At 56.6% G+C, this 21,205-nt stretch overlaps 1 protein-coding gene and 1 long non-coding RNA gene across 8 annotated transcripts in view; one reads left to right on the forward strand and one right to left on the reverse strand.

Annotated features, from left to right (window-relative positions):
- The window catches only part of LOC119564278, a 34,396-nt gene extending 26,396 nt beyond the window's left edge, over positions 1-8,000 (forward strand). Inside the window, exon 4 of the long non-coding RNA XR_005223073.2 lies at positions 7,157-8,000. This is a non-coding gene — a long non-coding RNA (uncharacterized LOC119564278). The remainder of the gene's footprint in view (positions 1-7,156) is intronic.
- A 131-nt stretch (positions 8,001-8,131) lies between these two features.
- On the reverse strand, positions 8,132-21,202 carry LOC102942340. Of its 7 annotated transcripts, none has more exons than XR_006287280.1 (8): positions 21,053-21,201; positions 18,562-19,529; positions 15,256-16,370; positions 14,906-15,032; positions 13,031-13,642; positions 12,375-12,532; positions 11,466-11,823; positions 8,132-10,647 (listed from the first exon to the last, which is right to left on the reverse strand). XR_006287280.1 is itself a non-coding variant. In XM_043534920.1 (7 exons), the coding sequence occupies exons 2-7, from the start codon at positions 19,190-19,192 to the stop codon at positions 11,815-11,817; spliced, it is 2,652 nt and encodes an 883-aa protein (XP_043390855.1). In that variant the 5' UTR covers positions 19,193-19,529; positions 21,049-21,130; the 3' UTR covers positions 8,132-11,814. The 7 variants fall into 7 exon arrangements, 4 of the variants coding, with proteins under 4 accessions (XP_043390855.1, XP_043390858.1, XP_043390857.1 ...); XR_006287281.1 differs by lacking the exon at positions 21,053-21,201 and adding an exon at positions 20,844-21,041; XR_005223074.2 differs by lacking the exon at positions 21,053-21,201 and having other exon boundaries at positions 18,562-19,882.
- Between the last annotated feature and the right edge of the window lie 3 nt (positions 21,203-21,205).

A 21,205-nucleotide genomic window follows, 5' to 3' on the forward strand; every position in this document is an offset into this window, starting at 1 on the left:
CACTGTGGGAAGCGCACGGAGGGGCAGAGGATGCTGAATGCTCCGAGATCAGACCCAGGAAGGTCAAAGCTGTGTGAGTTTCTTGCCCTGGAGGCAGTATGATCAGAGACAGGAGGCTCCCCCAGAGTCCTGATTGGCTTCGTATGGAGTCGTTCCAGAGCATTGTGTCACAGACTCACAGGTCGTGCCCACTCTTGGTCCCGTACAGTCCTTGGGGAGAACCCCCTCCAGTGTGACAGCCCTTCTCGGGGGTCCACTCTCGGGGGTTAAGCCCCTCCACATCCTGGAACCACACCTCTCTGAGCCTTAGCATGCCTGTCTCTTGCTGTGGGCCCCCTCAGGGAGTCCACTTGCTCTGGACCCCCAGGACCTCCACTCCCAGAGGGAATAATGCAACCCTGAACTCTAGACCAGTGACTCTCAGCCAGCATAAAACAGGAGGGTTTATTGAGCGTCTGAGCACAGCATAGGAAACTCTCCGGGCCTCAGGCCTGGCCTCCCTCAGCATTGTACATCTAAGTTTCTCCTGCATCCAGGTGGGCTCTGCCTGCTATCTCTCTCCAGTCCCGAGCCCCCGCCCCGTGCTTTCCAGCTGGGCATCCGATATCACCTCCCCCAAGTCCTGCCTCTGTCCATTGTCTTCTACCCAGGTAAACAGGGTTGTTTGAGCCTCCTCTCCTCTTAGCCATCCTTTGCTCCCCTCTGGCTGGAACTGGCTGGTAAGGTCACCGGGGTTGTCATAAATATAAAGGGAAGGGTAAACCCCTTTAAAATCCCTCCTGGCCAGAGGAAAAATCCTCTCACCTGTAAAGGGTTAAGAAGCTAAAGGTAACCTTGCTGGCACCTGATCAAAATGACCAATGAGGAGACAAGATACTTTCAAAAGCTGGGAGGAGGGAGAAAAACAAAAGGTCTATGTCTGTCTGTACGATGCTTTTGCCGGGGACAGAAGAGGAATGGAGTCTTAGAATTTAGTAAGTAATCTAGCTAGGTATGTGTTAGATTATGATTTCTTTAAATGGCGGAGAAAATAGCTGTGCTGAATAGAATGAATATTCCTGTCTGTGTGTCTTTTTTGTAACTTAAGGTTTTGCCTAGAGGGATTCTCTATGTTTTGAATCTAATTACCCTGTAAGGTATTTACCATCCTGATTTTACAGAGATGATTTTTTTTTTTACTTCTATTAAAAGTCTTCTTGTAAGGAAACTGAATGCTTTTTCATTGTTCTAAGATCCAAGGGTTTGGGTCTGTGGTCACCTATGCAAATTGGTGAGGATTTTTACCAAACCTTCCCCAGGAAGTGGGGTGCAAGGGTTGGGAGGATTTTGGGGGGAAAGACGTGTCCAAACTCCATTTTTTCAGGAACGCAGATAAAGTTTGGTGGTGGCAGAGGAAATCCAAGGGTAAAATTAATTTGTACCTTGGGGAAGTTTTAACCTAAGCTGGTAAAAATAAGCTTAGGAGGTTTTCATGCAGGTCCCCACATCTGTATCCTAGAGTTCAGAGTGGGGAAGGAACCTTGACAGGGGTCCTCTCTTTGCAGCCCATTGTCCTCCCACTGGCCAGAACCAGCTGTGACTCCCGAGCTGGGCCTCCCAGTCACCAGGTCACCGGTCGCTGGGATACCCATTCTCCAGGCCATGGCTGGGGTCCCAAGTTCCTTGGCTGGTCCTTTGTAACAACAAACTCCCTCTCCCATCACCTCGTTAAACCAGTAACACCCAGGGAAACTGCGTCCCACCCCCTCTACATGCAAACCATTGACAAAACCAAGAAAAAAACAAGAATGATCCGGTGACTCCATGACACCCCCTCTCCGGGCAGTCAGCCCAGTCTGTGCGCAGATTTAGGGAGCATGGGTCACACCCAGGGCAGCTGCCACCTCTCCAGGCGATTGGCCCAGTCTCTGCCCAGACTTAGGGAGCGTGTGTCACACCTGGGGCAGCTGCCCCTCTCCGGGTGATAGTCCCAGGCTCTGCGCAGACTCAGGCAGTGTAGCTCACACCTGGGACAGCTGCCCCCACTCCAGGTGATCCCCCAGGCTCTGTGCAGACTTAGGCAGCATGGCTCACGGTCAGGGAATCTGCCCCCTTTCAGGTCAATCGACCCAGGCTCTGCACAGACTCAGGCATTGTGGGGCACATTTGGGGCAGTTGCCCCCTCTCCGGGCCATTGGCTCAGGCTCTGTGCACACTCAGACAACATGGCTGACACCTGGGACAGCTCTCCCCTCTCCAGGCGATTGTCCCAGGCTATGCCCAGACTTAGGGAGTGTGGGTCACACCCAGGGCAACTGCCCACTCTCCGGGCAATCGACACAGGCTCTGCGCAGACTCAGGCAGTGTGGCTGACAACCCGGGGCAGCTGCCCTCTCCCAGGGCGATCGACCCAGACTCTTTGCAGACTCAGGCTACATGAGTTACACTCGGGGCAGCTGCCTCCTCTAGGGTGATCGGCCCAATCTCTGCACATACTCAGGCAGTGTTCATAGAATCATAGACTATTAAGGTTGGAAGAGACCTCAGGAGGTCATCTAGTCCAATCCCCTGTTCAAAGCAGGACCAACCCCAACTAAATCATCCTGGCCAGGGCTTTGTCAAGCCAGGCCATAAAAACCTCTAAGGACAGAGAATCCACCACCTCCCTAGGTAACCCATTCCAGTGCTTCACCACCCTCCTAGTGAAATAGTGTTTCCTAATATCCAACCTAGACCTCCCCCACTGCAACTTGAGACCATTACTCCTTGTTCTGTCACCTGCCACCACTGAGAACAGCTGAGCTCCATCCTCTTTGGAACTCCCCCCCCCCCCCCCCCGTTCAGGCAGTAGAAGGCTGCTATCAAATCCCTCCTCACTCTTCTCTTCTGCAGACTAAATAACCCCAGTTCCCTCAGCCTCTCCTTGTTTAAGTCATGTGCCCCAGCCCCCTAATCATTTTCGTTGCCCTCTGCTGGACTCTCTCCAATTTGTCCACATTCCTTCTGTAGTGGGGGAACCAAAACTGGATGCAATACTCCTGGTGTGGCCTCACCAGTGCTGAATAGAAGGGAATAATCACTTCCCTCGATCTGCTGGCAACGCTCCTACTGATGCAGCCCAATATGCCATTAGCCTTCTTGGCAACAAGGGCACACTGCTGACTCATATCCAGCTTCCTGTTCTCGGTAATCCCCAGGTCAGGTCCTTTTCTGCAGAACTGCTGCTTAGCCAGTCGGTCCCCAGCTTGTAGTGGTGCACGGGATTCTTCCTTCCTAAGTGCAGGACTCTGCACTTGTCCTTGTTGAACCTCATCAAATTTCTTTTGGCCCAATCCTCCAATTTGTCTTGATCATTCTGGACCCTATCCCTTCCCTCCAGTGTATCTACCTTTCCCCCCAGCTTAGTGTCATCTGCGAACTTGCTTAGGGTGCAATTAATCCCATCATCCAGATCACTGATAAAGATGTTGAACAAAACCCGCCCAAGGACCGACCTCTGGGGCACTCTGCTTGATACCAGGTGCCAACTAGACATCGAGCCGTTTATCACTACCCGTTGAGCCTGACAATCTAGCCAGCTTTCTATCCACCTTATAGTCCATTTATCCAATCCATACTTCTTTAACTGGCAAGTATACTGTAGGAGACCTTATCAAAAGCCTTGCTAAAGTCAAGATATATCACATCCACTGCTTTCCCCATATTAACAGAGCCAGTTATCTCGTCATAGAAGGCAATCAGGTTGGTCAGGCATGACTTGCCCTTGGTGAATCTATGTTGACTGTTCCTCATCACCTTCCTCTCCTCCAAGTGCTTCAAAAGTGTTGGTCACGGGGGTCACTTTTGGAAGTTTTCTTTGCAGCCAGGAGTCTTCCCCACAAAGCAATGGGAGAACGGGCAGCAGGGGAAGCAAGGCAAGGCAACTGTATCTTTGAGGTTTTGTCCCTGTGTAACAGTCCTGGTGCACAGGAATGCTCCAGGGCCTAAACACAGCCCGGGCTGGGGCCCAGCACAGCTGCTGGTGGTGCGCAAAGCCAAACTCCCACAGCCCAGGACAGCGGAATGGGGAACAATCAGAAGCAGGAAGTGTGGGATCCAGCCTCGGGAAAGATGCAGATGGCTGGGATGGGTGGCTAACAGAGCCATGAGTGCCATGTGGTGATCCCACTGGGGAGATTCGTCCTACAGTGAGTAGAGATGGTCCCTCATAAGGGACAATATTACAAACATAGGAATTTATAGATGTGCCCTGGAGTTGGGGGTTGGGAACACAGCATAGACAGTGGACACCAGCTGGAGGTGGCTGGCAGGCTGGCTCCTTGTAGTAATGTGCTACTTATGGTGTACTGAGCATGCTCAGTAACATCCGCTGAAGCCACTGCCCTTCACCCTGCCCTTATTAGCCATAAGATTCTGCAGACTGCTTTTTACAGGGGTTTAAAAGGGGCAAAGGGGGCAAATCAGAGCAGGGAGGTGGCCAGGGTCTGAGCAGGGGGCGGAAATTGACTAGTTACGGGGGTCAAGCAGTTGGAAGCAGGGTTAGGAGAGGGGCTGAAGGCAAAATCAGGGAGGGGGAGGAAGAAGCTGGGGTTAATCCCAGGGGTGAGGTACTGCCAGAGGGTGACAGAGGGCAAAACCCTGGCACTGGCAGAGGGGGTAACAGTTACCCCAGTGGACTGAGACACCAGTGGGGGAAAAATACAGTGCAGGGAGCAGAGGGGCTGTCTTATTTCCCCTCCCGCAGACAGTATCTCTCAGCAGGGCTTCCCAGCGCTGTCTCTTAAAGGCATAGGCATTCCAATGCCCTTTTCTTAAAGGCACAGGTATCCGAATGCCTAGTCACTGCAGCTCCTCTTTGTCTGATGTAACCTACTGAAGTGCTACAACAGGAGACTTAATTCAGTAATGCCAGGCCTTCCCTACACCACCCCCTCAATTTCACCAATACCGCCCATTGGCCAACTAGTTACATGCAGTGTTGCCAATTTAGTCATTGATTGGAAATTTGAATTGAAATTGAAACATTAGGTATCCAGCAGACAGAGCTGCAGACAGAGCTGTTTAGTACAGAAACTCCCAACACCAGCCAAAATTGATCACTTGGCTGCCCAAGTGATCAATTTTGGCTGGTGTTGGGAGTTTCTGTACTAAACATTTTTGTACTTAACATTATAATTTTTACATGAAAACATAGGAATAGCCATATTGGGTCAGACCAGTGGTCTATCTAGCCCAGTACTCTGTCTTCCAACAGTGGCCAATGCCAGGTGCTTCAAAGGGAATTAACAGAACAGGGCAATTATTGAGTGATCCATCTCCTGTCATCCACTCCCAGCTTCAGGCAAACAGAGGCTCTCAGAGCATGGTGTTGCATCCTGGCTAATAGCCATTGATGGACCTATCCTCCATGAACTTATCAAGTTCTTTTTTGAATCCTGTTCTAGTTTTGGCCTTCACAACCTCCCCTGGCAAAAAGTTCCACAGGTTCACTGCGTTGTGTGAAGAAATATTCCCTTTTATTTGTTTTAAACCTGCTGCCTATTAATTTCATTGGGTGACCTCTAGTTCTTGTGTTATGGGAGGGAGCTTTTCACTTTCTCCGCACCAGTCAAGATTTTATACACCTCTACCACATCCCCCCTTAGTCATCTCTTTTCCAAGCCGGAAAGTCCCCCAGTCTTTTTAATCTCTCCTTATATGGAAGCTGATCCATACACCTAATCATTTTAGTTGCCCTTCTCTGTACCTTTTCCAACTCCAATATATCTTGTTTGAGATAGGGCAACCAGAACTGCATGCAGTATTCCAGATGTGAGCATACCATGGATTTATAGTAAAAGTGGAGGAGCTTGGTTTACCAGACTGATCAGCAAAGCCAAAGCTGACAAACTATGTGAAAAGGCTGCAAACTGTGAAATCCTCTGGATTGCATCACCATGCAGAAAGCCTTATAAGCCAGTAATTGTCAAAGCCAATTTTAGAAGTACTTAAAAAGAGACTGTTAAGAATGCTGGAGCCACAACACAGTTTATGCAAACAAACATGACTGTCACATCATACTTGCTCTTAAAGCAAGAGATACCACGCACACTACAAACTGGAGGCCAATGTTAAGAGCATTGTCATTTGTTAATCCTGAAGTTGGACACTGGTTCCAACCAAGACCAGCAAATGCTCACTATCTTTCTGCAAGAAACGCAGCTGACTGGTTAGAAGCATGCGGTGCTACAGTGAAAGACTGAGCAGTTGAAAAAGTAAAGAACTCTGTCACTGCATTCAGAAAATCTGCATACGTGGCTGATGAACGCACCGATGTAAATAGGTGTTGTCACGGACTCACAGGTCATGCCGACTCTTGGCCCTGTACAGTCCCTGGGGGGAACCCCCTTCAGTGTGACAGCCCTTCTTGGGGGTCCACTCTCAGGGATTAAGCCCCTTCACCTCCTGGAACTGCACCTCTCTGAGCCTTTAGCACGCCTGTCTTTCGTGTGGGCCCCTTCAGGGAGTCCACTCACTCTGGACCCCAGGTGTCAAGTATTAAGTCACTGCCTATGTTGTGTTGATATCAGTGGTAGGTCAGTAGATGAATTTCTAGATGTTCAGGTTATAGAAAACACATTGGCTGCACCTCTGACAGAGCCTGGGCCTAAGCTGATTGCCTAAATAGGGGGCAGCTTCCCCCCTATGACCCACGCTCCCTAAGTCTGTGCAGAGCCTGGGCCGATCACCCAGAGAGGGGGCAGCTGCCCCTGGTGTGACCCATGCTGCTATAGCTTGCACAGAGCCTGGGCCGATTGCCTGGAGAGGAAGCAGCTTCCCCTGTGTGTCAGCCACGCTGCCTGAGTCTGCGCAGAGCCTGGGCTGATCGACCTGAAAGGGGGCAGCTGCCCCAAGTGTGACCCACACTGCCTGAGTATGCACACCCACATCTGAGAAGAATTAAATGCTTGTCAATTGAACCCCAAACTGATGTCTGTTTGTGCATTTGATGGAGCTGCAAGCTTCTCTAGAAGACATAGTGGAGCACAAGCTTTGCTCAGAGAAAAGTGTAACTCTAATCTCTCCAATACACACTACAGAGGTCTTCTACTCCAACTAGTGCTAGTACAAGCTGCAGAATCTTCAAAAGGCATTTAAAAAGCTATATATTTAATGTTTTCATTATCCCCTGTTTCAGGACTAAATGTCTTGTAAAATATAGAAGATACATTGGGACAGAAGTTCAAATTAGTCCAACCTGGGAAAATCAACTGGCTTTCTCATGAGCGATCCTTGGCTGTTTTAAAATTACTACAACCATTATTGGGGGCTTTGGAAAGTATCTACCGAGATGGGACGGATCTAAGTAGTAAGGCTGGTGGACTACTTTTGCTACTAAATTCAGAGAACACAATCGCCACTCTCTCTTGTAAGTCTACTGTTGAAACCACTTAGGTCATTAAACAATGGCATCCAGGCATCTGCTACAATAGTAATAGATCTCTGTCCAGCACTGGAAGCTACACTTGGATCAGAATGATATCCATTGAAAATGTACTGGAAGAAGCAAAAAGACTTCAGTTCAGAAGTTGACTAATTAAGGCACTTATATTAACTGCTTAAATGAAGAAGACAAGAAGTGTTTGTTAAGCCAGCTGAAAAAGTAAAGTACACGGACTTGATTCTTACATCTCTACACAACTACTTTTGAATTCCATCAACCTAGCTTTTACAGATGCCTGTCTTATAAAACACCGACAGTTATGTGGAATGAGGCACTACCAGCAATGGGGCTGCCATATGACCACTACAGAATAGAGAATTTGAACACAGAGTGGAATATCGTCTGATGAACGAATGTAGATTTGATTCCAACTTCTTCTTTATCATCACTAATAGTTCGACCCAATTTTTGTGCGGGTTCCTGGGGTTAAAGAAGTAGGAATTCATCTCTTTCTACTCCCAGTCACAACAGCTACAGTTGAGTGTTCCTTTTCCCCATTGAATAGAATTTTGTGTTCTGAAAGAAGTCGCCTTCTGCCTGATCATGAGCATATCATGAAGGACTGAAAGTACCTGACACGAGAAGCCACCAAAAATGAAAGCACTGCATTCGAGAAGTTCATTAACAGAGTTGTGCAAAATTATAACAACAAACCAAGAAGGATGTAGATAGAGTGCTTCATAGTAGGCTTGTATAGCCAACTTTAATTTGTGTGATGATTTAAAAACATGAGTTAAATCTAATAAAATGGTTGTGAAACATTTTTCAGTTTTTACTATGGTGCCATATAGCCCATCTTTGCCCTAACAGTCTCACCCCTCATCAGTCCTCCCCCTGTATTTTTGAACACACCCCCTAATTTCAATTTCTGTGGAAAACACTGCAGTGAAACATTTTTTCTGTGCGATATTTGTTTATATCACATTCTGTCAGCTCCAATATTCAGCATCAGTTATCCTCCTAATATAAATAGCAGGGTAGGTTTGTTGATTTTGCTAAGCTGCTTCCATGGGAGAAGCCTGAACCTCTAAAGCAGTGGTCACCAACCAGTTGATTGCGATCGACTGGTCGATCCTAGAGGATCTACCTGTCGATCACGATCTCTGGCAGCGCAGCAGGACTGCTGCTAAAACAGGCTCATTGCCTGCCCTGGACCCATGCCACCCCCAGAAGTGGCCAGCATGGCGGGGCAGGTGGGCGGGGCCAGGGGTTTCCCTCCATGCACTGCTCCTGCCTGCAAGCACTGCCCCCACAGCTGCCATTGGCTGTGAACAGGGAGCTGTGGCCAATGGGAGCTGCGAGGGTGGTGCTTGCAGAGGGGCAGTGCACAGAGTCACATGCTGTCCAGCCCCCCTTCCCCCCCAGAGGCTGCAGGGGCACATTGGTGCCTTCTGGGGATGGCAGGGGGGCATGGAGGGGCTTGTCTGTGCTGGGGGGCAGTGTCCCAGAGCAGTGAAGCCATGCAGACTTCATATGCCTGCTTGGAGCTCTGGGGAATTCCTGCGGGGGGCACCCCTGCTGAGCACTTACATGGCTCCGTGCCCATCGCCGTGTGCTGCAGTCGCCCCCCGCAGCTGTTCTGGGAGCAAAGCAGCGGTGGAGGGTTAGGGGAAGCAAAGTATTATCTGAGGGTGGAGAAACAGTTCCCTCCCCGCACTTATGTGGGCCAGCCCCACCACGCCTGGCAAGGCCCTTCTGCACTACACCAAGGTCTACTGCCCCACTTGGCTGGGCTCTGCTGGGCCTTCCTGCCCTGCCCAGTTCCACCCCACCTGGGGTCAGGGTCAGACGTTACCCTGCTGCTGGTTTGGAGAAACTCTCCCTCACCAGTCACGTCTCCAACTCCTCTACTCCTATGGGGGGGGTTAACAGCCACCAGTTAGCACAGTACTAGGGTGTTTCCCTCCGGCTGAACCCAAAGAAGTGTGTTTGCCATGTGGCCAGTCCAGCCAGGCATTCTCTGGCTGTGAAGCCTGGGTGGACCAGAGGGTTGCTACAGGCCTGCTTGAGCATCTCTCTGCAAGCCTTCAGTGGGCCAGGCTGGCACAGTAATGACTGGTCCTAAACTCTGCCCCATGCACCTAGAGCCAATGTCCCAGTGCCAGGCAAGCAGGAGGCAGAGCCCTGGGCCAGCACGCTCCCTCCAGCAGACCCTAACACAGGCAAAGGCCCCAGGAAGGAAAGTGTCGGCTGGACAGCTGCTGGCCCGTCTCCGAGGCAGCCAAAGTGTGGCACTAACCCCATCACAGGCTGAGAGCCAGGTGGGTGTGTCCTCCCTGCTCTCAGCTCTGAGCCACTTGCATCTCTTCTGCAGCCACAAGGGAGAAGTGACCTGGGCTGGAGAGAGCTGTAATCAAAGGGGCTCTCTGATGTTCCTCTGGCAGAGCCTGAGGGGTCCCTTCCCCCTATCTGCCCCACACATAGGCGATACTCCTCTGGCACAGGGAGCCAATGGCATCCCTGGAATAAATGTGGTGCATTCTCCCATGCCACCACAGACCAGTCACTTTTAATGGGCAGGGTACTTGACTGGCTGAGGTTCTAGTGGGGTGTTCTGGGGGCTCTGGCCATGTGCTGGGGTCCATGCTGGTCACTGCAGGGGCCTTGGTTTGCAAACACCCTTCGAAGTCCATTCTCAATGAGGCCTCATGGTTTTGTTCCCACTCACTGCACTGCTGAATAGATCCCACTTTTACAACCTCCCTCAAATTGAATGAGAAACACCCTCCGTGGCGCTGGGGGGGATTTCCCAGCCTTCCACCTAAAACAACATCCCAAAACACCCACCATGCCACTGGAGGGATTCCCCAGCCTCCCCACTAAGCCAATGTCCACTGCACCACTGGGGGGGGCGAGGATTTCCCAGCTTCACCACTAACACAGTGTCCGAAACACCTGCTGTGCCACTGCAGCAATTTCCCAGCCTCCCCGCAATGCAGCCTCCAAAACGCCCGCTATGCTGGGGGAGGGATTTCCCAGCCTCCTGGCTAACGCATCATCTGGAACCCCCCACCGTGTTGATGGAGGGATTTCCCAGACTCCCAGCTAATGCAGCCTCCGAAACGTCCACCACGCTCCTGGAAGTATTTCCCAGACTCCCTGCTAATGCAGCCTCCAAAACGCCCACCGTGCTCCTGGAGGGATTTCCCAGCCTCCCCGTGAACACAGGCTCCTGCTTCTCTGCTCTGAAAAACATGACAGAGACGACACCACATGTTGGTGGGCCATGCTTAACTCGACAGGCTCGACAAGCACCAGCTGAGTGGCTGGTGGGGGATGGATTGGCGTGGAGCATGGTTAATTGGCAGGGAGAGGAGGAGAAGCAGCAGAGAGCCAGGACCCCTTCCCCAAGTCATCTGCTTTAATCCCAGCCCCTCAACCATCGGGGTCATCAATACCAAGGCCAGAAGGGATCATTGTGATCACCTAGTCTGGCCTCCTGCATTGCTCAGGTCACGAATGACCCCAACATTAGCCCTAGAGCAAGAGCGTTTAGAAGAGCCCATCTTGATTTACAATCGACAGCAATGGAGGAGCCACCATGGCCCTTGGGAAACAGTCCCTTGGTTCTTTGCTGTCACATTAAAAACACCTTATTTCCAGGCTGATTAGTCCAGCTTCAACTTCCAGCCCCAAAATGGTGTTGGACCTTTCTTGGCCCTCTGCACAGTCCATTGCTGAAGAGTTGTTCCTCACATAGGTACATACAGACAGGGCTCAAGTCACCCCTGAACCTTCTCCTGGTTGAACTAACTGGACACTCCCCTGACAGGCTCCCTCCCCCAGCAGCGGCCAATGGTGCACTCTGGCTGGGGCCTTCCCTCACCAACTGGGTGCCCAGAAAGGCAGGCTGGGTGGGTGCTGAGACCATGCCCTGCCATACCCAGGGAGATCAGGATGAGCCATGGTGCACTCGGGAGTCCCTGACACAGCCACTTCCTCCCATTTGCAGGCACCACGTCCCCGGGCCTGGAGCTCTGTGCATTGCTTTATTGAGACCAACCTGAGACGTGAAGAGGAAGTAGAGGGCTTTGGGGACATTGTATCAAAAAGCTAGTGGAGCAGGAAAGGCTCCCTGGAAAGTCCAGTGATGAGACGCCAGCTCCCCTGGCTCAGCACAGGCCCCGCTGGATCCAGCTCCCAACACCCCCAGGCAGCCGGCCCAGTGCCCCTCAGGTTCTGTCCAAGGCCTCCCTGCTGCAGGCGCTGCCACGAGTATGGGGCTCGATGTTAGCAGCTCTGGGATCTAGTGGGAGGTCGTCACCTTCTCCCTGGTGCTGCCGACGCTGCTGCTGAACGTGTGGGCTCCTTGGCGGTGGGCCACGGCCAGCTGCTCATCAGGCACTTGGGCTTCAGGAGAGCTGCGGGGAGTGAGAGTGAGAACAGGAGTTGCCAAGCCCAGCCCATCAGCCCCCCGCTGGGCACTGGGGTCAGGTAATGAGTGTGTCCCTGGTCATCACACTCAGAGCCCTGCATCCACCAGCCACTGTGCATGTCTCTGGGAGGAGACTGGCCCACACTGCCGGGGATCTCTCTGGCAGGGGAAGTTGATGGTTCTTGGAAGCGATTGGAAAATTTTCTGTCAAACCACTGGAAATTCAGAGGAAAAGTCTCAAGCCCTTGGGGCTTGGCAGATACCTCCCGGCCTCATGGAGCCTCATGGGCGCTCTCAATGCGCCTGGAGGGCGGGTTACTGTGGCACCACCATGGCCCTCCCAGGGGCTCCCCAGGCTGTGCAATGGCTGCTGGCCCTGCAGCCCAGAGGGAGAGCTGAGGCACTGAGGTCAGAGCCAGTACAGCAATTTGTGCACTGCGGTGCCTTGTGCCAGGCTGGCCCCTGGCAGCCTTGTGCCCCAGCGTGCTCCCGCTGGGCAGGGCACCAGGGCAGCTGTTTGTCTGGCCAGGCACTTACATGTGTCTGTTGGGGTACAGCCATGCCGGGGCTCTCGGCCGCACCCCAGGGGGGTTTGTTCGTTGTCGGCCTCCTATCGTTCAGGATGCGCGTGATGGTGCCCAGGGCCTCAGCCAGGCCCTGCAAGTGGGTGCCGCTCAGCCCGTACAGGGTGGAAGCTGCAGGACAAACACGCTGCATGGATCTTGCCCCGTGGCTGGGATCAGAGCCCAGTCCCATCAGCCCTGGGATAACAGCCCCCTACTGCCGCCTGCTGATGAGAACCAGCAGATCGCTCACTATGCCCTGCTCAAATACTGGGATAACCACCCGCTACCACTGCCTCCTAATGGAGATACTCTGTTAGTCCATGTGCCAACTTGGGGCTGCGATTCTGTCTCTCTATGGACTGCCCCAGTGGTACCCCCATGGAGTAAATCCCTGAGCTCAGGAACCCAGGGCTGGGCCTTTGGCACCAAACTCACTCCCAACCTTGGCAACAGTGCCAACCTGGGCATGATCACCAGAGGTGCTGCCTCTCCCCTGTCCTGGCCCAATGGGCTTGCAGCTGCTGAGCCCCTCTGGGATCTGTTTGCTGCTGTCAGGCCCTGGCTGGTGACAGAGCAGCCCCTGATGGCAGCCTTGACCCCATGGGCTCCCCAGGGACCAGCGCCTACCTTGGGTGATTCTCAGCTCCTCCCGCGTGGCATCCAGATCAGCCCGCAGTACCGTGCAGCTCAGGCAGCGGGGCTGTGTCCCCGGGCATGCTGTGTCGCCCTCCGGTGCCCTGTCTGTGCTGCCCTCTCTGTCCCATGGGGAGTCCAAGGACGTCTCCAGGAGGGTCCCGAGCACGGGGCCGTCCAGCTCCGGGGATGCACAGCCGGCGCTCCTGGACAGGGCGCCGCAGGCCCTGCTGCCCTTGGAGCCGGTGCGCTCCATCCGCACAAGGCTAGCGGGTATCTGCTGCTCACATGGAGCCCCATTCTGAGCCTCTGAGATGCTGCTGCCCCCTTGAATGGTGGCTCTGCCCTGTAGCACGCTGTCCGTCCCCACGTGCCCTCCTGGGCCAGCAACGCATAGCTCAGTCGCCTTCCCAGCTGCTGGGCGTGGCACTGGGGCAGTGTTCTTCTCTGCTTGCTGCAGGTGCCCAGCGCTCTGCAGCGGCTCTAAGCCATTCTCCACTTGCTGTCCCTGCCTGGAGCCCGCTCTGTTGCGCAGGGGCTGGGGAGCAGCTGGCTCAATCGCCCCCAGGCTTGGTCTCCGCACCAGCGGGGCACACGGCGTGGCAGCTGGGAGAATAAATCACCAAGAGTTATTGCTCGAGAGAGACAGGGTCCAGTCTGGGGCCAAGGGGTTGGGCATCAGGGAGCTGAGTTCATCTCGGCTGTGCCCAGACCTTGGGCCAGTCACAGAGGGTCACTGGCCTAAGCTCTGTAACGGGGACGAAAGCATGGCCCTGCCTCATGGGAGAGTCAATGCAGGAGCCCTTGGGACCTTCACACCACACAGGAACCGCCTGGAGAGCCGAGACCCCGGCAAGCAGGTCTATGGCACTCTCCTCTCCCTCAGCGCCGGGAAGGACTTAAGACACCAGGGTTTCATTACAGGCGGGGCTGGCAGCTCCCTCTATAGCTATAGTTGCCCAACACTTCTCATTATAGGACCCTGTTTTCAGCTGCATGTATCTTTGCCAAACTGCAGGTTTCCGGGCTGGGGTTTCCTTGCAAGCTGCCTGACTCCCGCTGAATCCAGTGGGAACCGTTCAACCCTTTCCAGAAACGAGAGTGGGAAAACAGCCTGCTTCGCTCAGTTACCGAACCGGCCATAATACTCACGTAGGACCTCTGGCACCCCACGCTCAGGAGCAAAGGCCAGAGACTGGGTAGGGGGTGCTGGCCTCAGGAAGGTGCCTTTGGCTTTTTCTATGAAACCCTGCTCACACCCAGCCACGTATGAGCCTCTAGAAAGTGTCAAGTTTGCACATGCTCAGTAGAGATCTGTTAGAACTCAGTTGTTAAAATCACCAAACATTCCAGTTACCTCAAGCACACTCCAGCCTTCCACGCGACCAGCCTGTGCGTGCTCCATCCCCCCGCATGACGGAGCATGTTCCAGCACCTTGAGCAACCAGCCTGTGCATGCTCCATCCCCCAGAGCACACTCCAGCCCAAGTATGACCGGCCAGTACACTCCAGCTCCAGCTGCAGCGGTGAGCAGGACTTCCCTTGCTATTGCTGCTGCTGGCTGCCAGAGGCACTGTGGCTCCAAGCTCCAGAACGGAGAGCAGGGAGACATCTCCCCATTCCGTCTATGCTCCAGGGCCTTCAGCCTCAGTACAGTGACAACTACTGCAGCCTGTCCTGGGGCAGAGGAGCAGGTTGGGTGCTGTAGGCACACCCAGCCAGTGTGGGGGTGAACTCAGGGTATCTCCTGCTAGTCCCCCTGGGGCCCACCCAGGCTGAGCCCCCAGAAACCAGAGACCAGCCTTGCGCTGGAGCCCACCCAGCGCTTCACAGACAGTCAGATCCAGTGCTGGGGAAAGGAGGCCTCACCCAACAAGCCGCAGTTCCAGCCGTTCTCCTGCCCGCTGGCCCTCTTGGGCGCCCTCTGCCGCTCGGCCAGCAGGGCCTGCTGTGCTGCACCGATATCCCTGGCCCCTTCCTGGGCTGGCACCCGCGCCTGAAACAACAAGTGTCTCTGCTTAGTGCCAGCTAGTCCAGGCACTGTCCCCAGCACCACATGGGCCCATGCCGTGGAGCCACAGCAGTGTCAGGAGCCACAAAACGTCCCCTGCACCAAGGACCAGGCACAGGGCAAACAGCAATCCTGGTGCCATCACCCCCCACACCACTCTGCTCCCAGGGGGCGAGGCCATGGGATGTCCAGCATCCCATGTGCTCACCTGGGGCTGCCATCCAGGCTTCTGGGGAACAAGCTGGAAATCCTCTGCCAGGGCCACGGCCTCCTGGCCGCTCTCTGGGCCACGCTCCCGCACCCAGCTCTGCATTTCCTCAGGCAGGAGGCTCAAGAACTGCTCGAGAACCAGCAGCTCCAACACCTGCTCCTTGGTGCGGGTCTCTGGCTGCAGCCAGCGATGGGAAAGTTCCCACAGGCGGCCGTAAACCTCCTGCGGCCCTTCGGCGTCCTGGTAGCGGAAGCCCCTGAAGCGCTGGCGCTGCGTCTCTGTGTCGTGGCGGCGAAGGACAGCTCCCTTCACCTTGGCACCGTCACCGGCCTCACTGGCATCCAGGCTGGCGTGGGTCTGTTGGGCTTCTCCACCGAGGGGAGGGAGGAGTCGGGCTCCCCGCAGGCCTCTGGGCCCCTGGCAGGTGTCAGTCACTCGTCTGGAGGAGGCGAGATCAGTCTCATTCTCACCCCCTTCTCCATCTCCCCGTGAGGCCAGGGGGCCCAGCAGCCCCTCCCGACACCGCTCGCCCCAAGGCTGCTGCCCGATCAGTGGCTGCTGCGGCACCAGCCAGCGCAGGATCTCATCTGCCGTCCAGTACTGCACGGCTGGGGGTGCTTTCCCTGCTCGCTCCAAGGCTCCCGCAGGGGCAGGGCCGGCTGTCTCAGCCTCCTGCCCCTTGGCCTGCACTTGCACCGCCTGCTCCAGCAGAGTGTGGAACTGGAGCCCAGCTCCCTCCCGTGCCACTGGCTCTGGCTCCTGCAGTGGGGGTGCGGGCTGGGCCAGGGCCCCCACCATCTCCAGCTGCTTCTGGAAGAGCTTCTCCAGGAGCTGGGCCTGGAACTCCCGGTCCTCCTGCCGCATCTCCCGGTCATGCTGGATGAACTCGGCCAGGCTCTGCCTGTCCTCCGCCCTCCAGGCGCCAGCGCGCCTCGCCCGCTTCAACTCCAGCTGGCTGCGCCCATGCTTCTGGGTGGGGCCCCGTGCAGTCTCCAGTGGCCCATCCTCCCGTGCCTTGCGCTTTCTGGCCCGGAGGTGCACAAGCCGGTCCAGCGCTGAGACCAGCTTCCGGGAGGCCAGCTGGGGCTCCACCGATGCCGATGGGGAAGGGTCTGGAGAGAGAAAGAATGCAGAGTGAGGGCCCACAGCACACCTGGCTCGGCACAGACCCCGTTGTATCGGTATGGCCCACCCCTGCAGCTCCCTTTACTGTACAGCCCCAGACAGCAGGAAGCTGGGCGTCTGCTCCCAGTCAGGCTGGGGCACCAAGAGCGATGGCGCATGGAAAGAGGGGCACAGTGCTACCCTCAGATGAAGCAGATGGTGCCCAGAACAAGGAGAGGGAAACTCAGGACCGCTTTCCCCCTGTGGGCAGGCAGAGGAAGGCCCCAGACACCAGGCACAGTCCAGGTGGGCCAGGCAGGGTGGCGGAACCATGCACACAAGCCAAGGCTAGTTTCCAAAGCATGCCAGGCCCTGGCACACTGAGTGACGATGGCCAGGACAGGAGAAGCACAGCCAGGCTGGATCGGTGCTAACACAAAGGGCCCGAGCTCCATGGCTTGCAGACAAGAGGAGACTAGGACTGGAGAGTAATGGAGTGGCCTTGGTGTGCCAGGGCTAATTGGTGCCAGGGTGACAAGCGGCTCTGTTCCGCCCATGCCCCCTTCAAGGCCTGCTCACAGAGACTTTGTGGGGGCAACAATACGGATCCCCGGGACTTCTAGGGAAAGGCTTTAGCCCAGAGCCTCTGCCCGCCACTGGTAAACCTTGTTAGTATATAGGTCCGTTTGTTACCCTAGGCTAGCCTTTGGGTTTGACTTTTTGATACTCTTATACTAAAATATGTAAACAAGGGACAAAGACACTGATATTGCTTCTGCCTAGTCAGCTGGATTTGTTAGCACAATGGGAACAGATAAGAGCAGTTAAAGTGTTACTCCAGAGCACACTAAGATTGTCTCAACCACTATCTCAAGGCAAAGTCAAACAACTAGTCGGGAGGGGCAAAGGGGCTTGGGGGGTGGGAGGGGTATAAAGCACTAAAAGACCAAAGAAATGCGCATTCCTGACCAGAGCACAACCTCACTCCTTACCCCTCCCATGGGGTACAAAAGGGGTGGGATGAAGACCCCAGACACAAAATGGAACATGACCCTAAGTTGTAAGGGCTGGGACTGTGAGCATGCATTGCAGGTATATTTGGGCTTGCTAAGGAGGAGGTGGGAAATGGGGATTAGGGAACGGGGGCACAGGCAAGGCTCTGCGGTGTCAGAGCTGGGAACGGAACACTGGGAAACAGACTCTGCTGGTGTGTAGAGCTATGGATATGCTTATTTGGAACTAACCCCAATAGACATCGAATTGCCTGCACTTCGGACTTCTGGTTCTTGTCACGCAGACAGAAATCAGAGGAGAGGGTGAACGGAAAGCCCTCTAACAAACCTCAGGGTCCTCTGAGACACACAGACCCCAGCACGCTCCTGGGAATTCCCAGCCAGCACTGCGGAACCCCAGACCGATACACGAGACCCTGCTCTGTCTTCCCCTTGCTTATATGTCCCTTCCCATCCCCCACTGGTCATCCCCTCGCTCCACTTTGACCCCAATCATGCTGCAGTGGAAGCCTGACAGGCCGAGATGGCCCAGCCAGCTCTGCCAGCCTGTGAAGGACAGGAAAGGAGAGGGGCCTGCTAAGACCAGCCAGGTGATGTCCCCCACCAGGGGTATGGTGAGCCAGAGGCTGGAGAAGAGCTGTGGTGGCTGATTCACCTGCCCAGCTCAGCCGCCAGCCTGCAGCTCCATCCAAATTAATGTAACAGTTTTCCTCCTCCCCCAGCGTTTCTCTTCAGATGGCCTGGGGCTCCCTCTCCTAGCAGCAGGGGACTGGGTCCCTCGGAAAAGGACGTGGCCCCAGTGCTGTGGGGGAGGGCCCCTGTGGACAGCCCCCAAGAGAACCAGGCCAGGCGATGGCAACGAGGTTACCCCACTCCCTCTACAGAGTCCCCTGGGCTAGGCACCTTAGGGGGAGCAGGGCTTAGCTGCACCAGCCCACAACAGGGGCAGTTTGTGGCCCCATGGAGCTCTGGTCTCAGCCTGCCTGCAGTTGTGGGACCCAAGGACCCCAGCTATGTCCCTACCCTGGGCCATGCTCCCAGCCACAAGGCCCTGACACAGAACTGCTGCTTGCCAGGATGGCAAGATTCTGGCATGGCTAGGACTCCAGGAACCAGGGCCAGTGGGCAGGGTCGGGCCCCTGGTGTGGCACCTCCCAGCAACCCCTCGCCAACAACAGGGTCTTACCAGGCTCAGGCAGCAGTTCATCCGCGGACGCCTCTTCCTCCTTCACCTGCACGGCCTGCACCTCGCCCAGCAGGGCTTGCGCCTCAGGGAGCACGTAGCCCAGTTCCTCAGCCCCCTGGCTCTCTGAGGCTGCAGCTTGGGACCCCCAATGGTCAGAGGCCGAGGCCTGGGACTCCCAGTGCTCAAAGGCAGCAGTGGCCTGGGAATCCCATGGCTCAAAGGATGGTGCCCCCCAGCTCTCCGGGGCAGCTGTGCCCTCCTGCCTGTCTGGGGCGCCAGGCCCCTCGCCACTCTCTGCCAGGAGGCTGGAGCGGGTGCTGTCGCAGCGCTGCATGATCTGGTCCATCTCCTCGTAGAATGGGCAGCGCATGGGCGGCCTCCCGGCTGCATTGTTCTCTTTGGCCTTGCGATATGTCACCTTGAGGCCTTTCATCTTCTCCCGGCACTGGTCCCCGGTGCGATAGATGCCCAGCTCAGCCAGGCGCTGGGAGATGCCATCATAGACAACCCTGTTCCTGCCGCGGGAGCTCAGGTCATGTGAGGTGGCCGCCTCCGCCCACAAGGCAATTAGCACTTTGATGTGATCAGCTGGCCAGCTGGCAGCCCGTTCCTGAGGTTTGTCCCGGCGCATCGCAGCAGGCGGTGGCTGGACCCGTGGAGGATCCCTAGGGAAAGGTTCCAGTGCCCAGGACCAGGCCGACGCAGGGACCTCACAACACGACACACCACGACCCAGCAAAGCCAGGCTGCAGGCCTGTGCTCTTTGCCCCTACTCCAGGTGTCACAAACTGCGCAGGCTGGCCCCAGGGTCCTCACGGACCAAAGCTAGGGAACACCAAACACAGGGGGTCCCTAGCACAGGGCTGGTGGTTCCCGATCCTCAGATTGGTATCAGCCCCAGAGACGCTACCATCGGTGCCAGTGCCACGGACACAAGCAGGGCAAGGAGAGTGGCAGGAATGAGCGTCCTGTACAGAGCAAGAGAGATGATCAGTTTGCAGTTGCTGCCCGCTGCGGGCTCTGCTCACCAATGGCCAGGCCAGCCCCCTTAGGTGCAGCCATGCGGGCCCCAACGTGTCAGTCAGACCGAGTGGGAGAGGGGAAAGCTCGTATGGGGCCAAGTGCTGCGGAGCAAGGAGCCACCTTGGTTGGTCGGCGAGCTTGGTGCAGTGCCTAGCTCCCTTACCCGAGAACAGACAACTGCCTGCCCCCTCCTCACTTAACCCAGCTCCCTGCCCCACAGCAGACAACTCCCTGGCCTGCAACTCAGCTCCCTGCTCCCCAGCAGAGCCATCCTCCACTGTAACCCAGCTCCCCGCCCCCCAGCACAGACAGGTCCTGGTCCAGCCCCCGCACCCATCGCCCAGCTCCCCGCCCCCCAGCACAGACAGGTCCTGGTCCAGGTCCAGCCCCCGCACCCGTCGCCCAGCTCCCTCCCCCCGGCACAGACAGGTTCAGGTCCAGCCCCCGCACCCGTCGCCCAGCTCCCTGCCCCCCGGCACAGACAGGTCCAGGTCCCGCAACGTCAGCCAGCTCCCTGCCCTCCAGCACAGACAGGTCCAGGTCCTGCACCCGTCGCCCAGCTCCCTGCCCTCCAGCACAGACAGGTCCAGGTCCTGCACCCGTCGCCCAGCTCCCTGCCCTCCAGCACAGACAGGTCCAGCCCCCGCAACCGTCAGCCAGCTCCCTGCCCCCCGGCACAGACAGGTCCAACTCCCGCAACCGTCAGCCAGCTCCCTGCCCCCCGGCACAGACAGGTCCAACTCCCGCAACCGTCAGCCAGCTCCCTGCCCCCCGGCACAGACAGGTCCAACTCCCGCAACCGTCAGCCAGCTCCCTGCCCCCCGGCACAGACAGGTCCAGCTCCTGCACCAGTCGCCCAGCTCCCTGCCCCCCGGCACAGCCGAAGACGCCCGTGTTCCGAGTCCCGTTGGGGGCTCTCTCTCCCCGGCCCATGGCCCCTGCAGGGCCGTTGCTTTTCCACCGAGTGCCCCGCTCTGCTCCGACACAGAGGAGCGGGGCGTTTCGCAGCCAGGTGGCGCGAGGCACGGCTACGCGAGCCGAGGCCCCTGGGCCTGGAGCGCCCGCCCGGAAGTGGGGCGAGCCGCGCCCGGCAGCCCAGCGGGACCCACGCGGGGCCAGTGCCCCGTGGCTGGGGCCGACTCCGGCCCGGGGCTCGCGGGGAGGGCAGGGGCTGGCCGGCCCGGGGCGGGCGGAGGGAGCCCGCTCGCACGGAGCCCTGGCGCCTGGCCTGCCCGGGAGGGCGAGGGAGGAGTTCCTGCCTTGGCCCGGGGCACTGTCCCCACGGCGGGCCCGGCCTCGGGGCGGGGCGCCGAGCTAACGGCCCTTCTCCGCTCGGGAAGGGGACCAGACCAGCGGCTCGCGGGGGGCGATCGGCCCCTGCGGAGCGGCACCAGTCCCGGCGGGGCCCGGCCCCGGAGCCGCCCGCCCGCCCGGCGCGCCCAGCTCGGGCAGGACAGGACCCACCTACCGCGGCCAGAGCCCGCGTGGGCGGGGGGTCATCACCTGCCCCGGAAGCTCTCAGCAAATGCCGCCGCTCCTAGAAGACCGCCCGCTATTGGCTGACCAGTCATGAAGGAGAGGGAGCGTCGATTGGCTGATCGAGCGGCCAGTCAGGGTGCAG

This window comes from Chelonia mydas, chromosome 24 (assembly GCF_015237465.2).
Source record: "Chelonia mydas isolate rCheMyd1 chromosome 24, rCheMyd1.pri.v2, whole genome shotgun sequence".
NCBI lineage: Eukaryota > Metazoa > Chordata > Testudines > Cheloniidae > Chelonia > Chelonia mydas.

Excerpts from the sequence above, each read along its gene's own strand:
- LOC102942340 (XM_043534920.1), bottom strand. The coding sequence starts at position 19,192 with ATGCGCCGGGACAAACCTCAGGAACGGGCTGCCAGCTGGCCAGCTGAT. Across the intron at positions 16,371-18,561 it reads TGAACTGCTGCCTGAGCCTG|ACCCTTCCCCATCGGCATCG; the intron begins GTAAGACCCTGT and ends TTCTCTCTCCAG. Across the intron at positions 15,033-15,255 it reads AGCCTGGATGGCAGCCCCAG|GCGCGGGTGCCAGCCCAGGA; the intron begins GTGAGCACATGG and ends TTGTTGTTTCAG.